Genomic DNA, 4,862 nt, shown 5'->3' with positions numbered 1-4,862 from the left:
ACCCTGAGCAATAGCAATAGTGCACATTCTGGGCCACCAACCCACCAAGACCCCTGAAGCAATTGGCAATAAGTGAGCCAATGAGGCAGCAAAACAAGCTGCCAAGGAGGAAAAAAAAAACCCCCCCACTATATCTGTAGCTCCCACCCTAACTCTTACCCTGCCAATGCCAGAACTCCCAGGTCTACCTACATGTCCAGATTACTCCTCAGGAGACCAGGAATGGATGCAAAGAAACAATTGCATGCCGCCTGACCCTACAGGCTGGCAAAAAGACACAGAAAATTGTCTAATCCTGCTGGGGAGGCTGAGACTCTTATATCGCAGATTTCCATTTGGCTACCCATCTCGGTGTAAGAAAACTGCTTCAGCTCCTGCAGTCAGGAAATTGATTTCACAGAGGTAAAACCAGGAAAATATGGATATAAATATCTCCTGGTTATGGTGGATCCCTTCTCAGGGTGGGTAGAAGCTTTCCCAACAAAACAAGAAATGACTCAAGTAGTTGCTAAAACCCTATTAGAGGAAATTATACTTCAGTATGGAGTTCCCAAGACACTCAGCTCAGATAATGGCCTGGCTTTCATTAGTAGAGTCCTACAGGGACTAGCCCAGGCTGTGGGAACTGACTGGAAATTACATCGTGAATACAACCACCAGAGTTCTGGGCAAGTAGAAAGAATAAATCTAACTCTAAAGGTGACTTTGTCTAAATTAGCCCTTGAGACTGGCAGAGACTGAGTGACCCTCCTGCCTTTTGCCCTGTTCCAGGTTCATAACTCCCCTTATGTCCATGGAGTAACCAGATTTGAAATCATGTATGGGGCACCACCCCATATATGCACTCATACACTTCCAACTCTAATGCCTGAAGAAACTATTGATCATAGAACCAGCTTCCAGGCCCTTCACTGGACACAAGAAGTAATTTGGCCTTTAGTCCAAGCACTCCATGAGGCTAAGGACTCCTCAAACTCAGAACACGGTATAGTCCCAGGAGATTGGGTCTGGGTAAAAAGACACAGGACATGCACTTTGGAACCTACATGGAAAGGACCTTATATGACTCTTTTGGTTACTCCTACTGCTTTAAAGGTTGACTAAATTGGGCCATGGATTCACCATTGACAAGTGCGTTGGGCCTCAGCACCTGAATACACACAAGCTGAAAATGAGTGGATCATGCGCCAACACTGCACAATCCTCTGAAACTCCGATTGTCTAGATCTTCAGATAAGTCCATGTTCCTTCCTCGACATGATGATGATGGAGATACTAGCCGTAAGCCTGTTCATTAGTTGGGGCACCACAACGAACCTACATCAGCCTTGTAAACAGACGTGGGTGCTCACGGATGGAGAGACTGGTAACATTTTAAATTAAACTTCTTGCACCAGTCCATTAAGTACCTGGTGGCCAGACCTTTATTTTGACTTAAGAGACCTTTTTGAAAAGACTCATACTAAGAAATCTTATCATATCTTAATGAAAAGGACATTGACACTTGGGAACCAAATCAAGGGGTTCTAGGCCTGTCCAGGTAATCAGAGAACCAACTATCATACTTGCAGGGAGGTCTAGAGTTTCTATTGTAAAGCCTGGTTTTGCGTCACCTCCAGTGATGGTACCCATAAATGGAACACGGGTCGCAACTCTGATCTTGTATACTTCTCTTTCCAGGAATTAGGTAATAGAGTCCCTTTGGTTAAAGCTCGTTTTACAAATAACAGTAAAAGCCAACCCTTATTAGTATGACAAAATCCTGGCTTTACCTGGGGATTCCAATATTATTCAGGTGGTACTGTCTGGATAGGACTATATCCAGGTGGTCTCCTGACAATTAGATTGTCTATAGAACCCCTGACACAATCTGTAAGCCCTAATGAAGTTCTACACATATCTCCTTCAAAGCTAAGAATCCTACCTACACGTATGACAACCAGGTCACCCCCTTCACAAACCTCAAGTACAACCTCCCATGCCTTTCTTCCTGAGGAACTGTTCCCCACTATGAAATCCCCGACCTTGGTACTTGACCCACTCCTTGTCCTCATTCAAGCTGCCTTCCTAGCCCTCAATCAGTATAATCCCAATATAACTTCCCCTTGTTGGCTATGTTATGATGTTTACCCTCCCTTCTATGAAGGCGTAGGGCTTGATGCCCCCTATAACCTCTCCACATCAGACTCTCCTCCCACGTGCCAGTGTACAGACCGTAAAGTGGGTATAACTATACAAGTAAGTGGCCAAGGACTCTGTCTAGGAATAGTCCCCTCATATGACAGAGGTTTATGTATCACCATTCTCAGCAATATCTCCTGAGACACGAATAATAAATGGGTGCTGCCCCCATGAGGTGGTTGGTGGATTTGCTCACAAATTGGACTTACCCCATGTCTTTCTCTCTTAGTCTTTGATGCAGCCCAAGAATATTGTGTTTTAATTGCAGTTCTTTCTTGAATCATATATAACCCTGAGGAAGTCATGTTCCTACACTGGAATTCGCTTGAGCCACTTCACACCAAGTGAGAGCCCTTCACCGTCCTGACTATTGCCACTTTGTTTAGCCTAGGATTAGCTGGGGCTGGAACAGGCATAGCCTCCCTTACCATCCAGGCTACAGAGCTTCAGTCTTTACAACTAGCAATTGATGAAGACTTAGAGAGAATTGAGGCTGCTATTAGCCATTTAGAAAAGTCTCTGACCTCTCTCTCTGAAGTTGTATTATAGAATAGAAGGGGATTAGACCTCCTTTTCCTACAACAGGAAGGCCTCTGTGTAACTCTAGGTGAAGAATGCTGTTTTTATGCTGATCACTCCAGAGTAGTCCGAGACTCTATGTCTAAGGTCAGAGAAGGTCTAGCAAAAAGAAAGAGAGAGTGAGAAGCTAATGAAAGCTGGTTTAAAGCTTGGTTTAATACATCCCCTTGGAATGACAACCCTGATCTCCACCATATTAGGTCCCCTGCTTATTTTACTTCTTCTACTCACCTTTGGCCCATGCATGATAAATAAACTAGTACAATTTATAAGAGACTGTTTCAACATTGTGCAAGCTATGGTTCTGACACAAAGTTATGCCCAACTTTAATGACAAAAGTACTATTCTATAAATCTTTAACCAGATGCTTCTCTGCTTCTGTAAATCACTTGGCAATATCAATGAGAATGATTCCTCATTATGTACAACTCAAGGGGGGAATGTTAGGCCGAGTTAGCATAATCACTGCCATGTTAGGGCTTCAAAGACAGAGCCCGCTATGTTAGGGCTTCAAGGACAGAGCCCGAGGAGTCTGGGAACTCATAGATAAGCAGAGAATGGGTGGGCCCAGTGGGGCCAAGACAAGGTCAACCTGACTCTTAACTGACAGTCCTTACCTAGATTTAAGCAGGTGATGACAGCTGGACTCTCACTTCCCATACCCCTTCCTTTGTGTGCTGCATACTATGGAAAATCCTGAGCTATAAAAGATCCTTTTATCTTAGGTTCAGAGTCCTTGTTGAAAACCTGCTGCATCAGGCAGAAACTCGGACCCCAGCTAGCTGGAAAAAAAATAAAAGCCTCTTATGCAATTGCATTGTTGGTGTCTTCTCTGCATTACCATCAATTAGATCAATCTCTGGACCCTAACAATGTGACTTAAAATCTTTTACAAATAAGTTGACTTCAAATATGGTAAAAGAAAAAGTTTAAGAAGTGAAGCTCTTCATGATTTTCAACATATATTTTGTCCAGGGTTTTATTGATCAGGCAACATTCTGTTTAATTTAATATGGTTGGTTTAATGAAACAGCTGATATTTATATGCTATATATGATATGTTACATGGTGGATATCTGACCAACAGGATAAATGGATTAATGACTAGCTTTTAATATTTTGTTACTCATAGGTAATCAGGATATAATGGTTAAATAAAAGTTTTAAGTGCTGCTTGATAAAACTGATTTTCATTTTTAAATTTATTATTATTATTATTATTTATACACTAAATTGCTATACATCATTTAGACTGTAAGAGTCTTTACCCAGCATGATATACACCTCAGTCCAGCCCAGTTGAGAATACTTTGAGAATACTATACATATCCTCATCAACAGGTAATAAACCATATCTGTGTTTCACAAATATCTTACCCCTCTATTTTTTCCCACAAATTTCATATCCTACTCTCTTCACCTCCTACACACTCCCACCACTTCTACTTTATCTCTAGTGTTCATAAGAATTTTTAATGTTTTTATGTCCTCCAGTATTTTAGTCCCTATCATAGATTGCAGACAGTCGATATATGTTAAGTGGATACGTACAATATCTTTTCATAGCCTGATTTGATTCACTCAGCAACAAATCTTCCATATTCGTCCACTTTCTATCAAATCTCAGGACCTTGTTTTTATGGCTGAATAATACTTCATGGAGTATATGTGCCACACTTTTTCAATCCATTCATCTGTTTGTGGACATTTGGGTTGGTTCCATGTCTTAGTAATCATAAATAGTGCTGCAATAAATATAGTTGTGCAAGTGGTTTTCTAACTGAGCGGACTCTTATCTTTTGGGTAGATACCTAGGAATGGAATTGCTGGATCATATGATAGTTCTCTTTGAAAGTCTTTGAGAAACATCCATATTGTTCTCCACAGAGACTGGACAAATTTACATTCCCACCAACAATGTAGAAATGTTCCTCTTTCACTACATCCCCTACAGCACTTATCTTTTTATTTATTCTTTGCCATTCTGACTAGGGGTAGGTGGTATCTCCTTGTGGTTTTAATCTGCATCTCCCTTATGATGATGTATGTTGAGTATTTTTTCATATGCCTTTTGGGTGTTCATATGTCTTTTTTTTTTTTT

At 41.1% G+C, this 4,862-nt stretch overlaps 1 protein-coding gene across 1 annotated transcript in view; it reads left to right on the top strand.

The window, feature by feature from the left end:
* Positions 1–492: 492 nt before the first annotated feature.
* The window catches only part of LOC102497252 (uncharacterized protein C10orf88-like), an 8,562-nt gene continuing 4,192 nt past the window's right edge, over positions 493–4,862 (top strand). Inside the window, 4 exon segments of the mRNA XM_014583093.1 lie at positions 493–672; positions 772–985; positions 1,226–1,366; positions 2,060–2,238. Of these exon segments, the coding sequence (XP_014438579.1) occupies positions 493–672; positions 772–985; positions 1,226–1,366; positions 2,060–2,238 (714 nt within the window).

This window comes from Tupaia chinensis, unplaced genomic scaffold (assembly GCF_000334495.1).
Source record: "Tupaia chinensis unplaced genomic scaffold, TupChi_1.0 Scaffold144036_1, whole genome shotgun sequence".
Lineage (NCBI taxonomy): Eukaryota > Metazoa > Chordata > Mammalia > Scandentia > Tupaiidae > Tupaia > Tupaia belangeri.
Note: the sequence above shows the minus strand (reverse complement) of the source record. Positions and strands in the feature narration are given on the sequence as shown.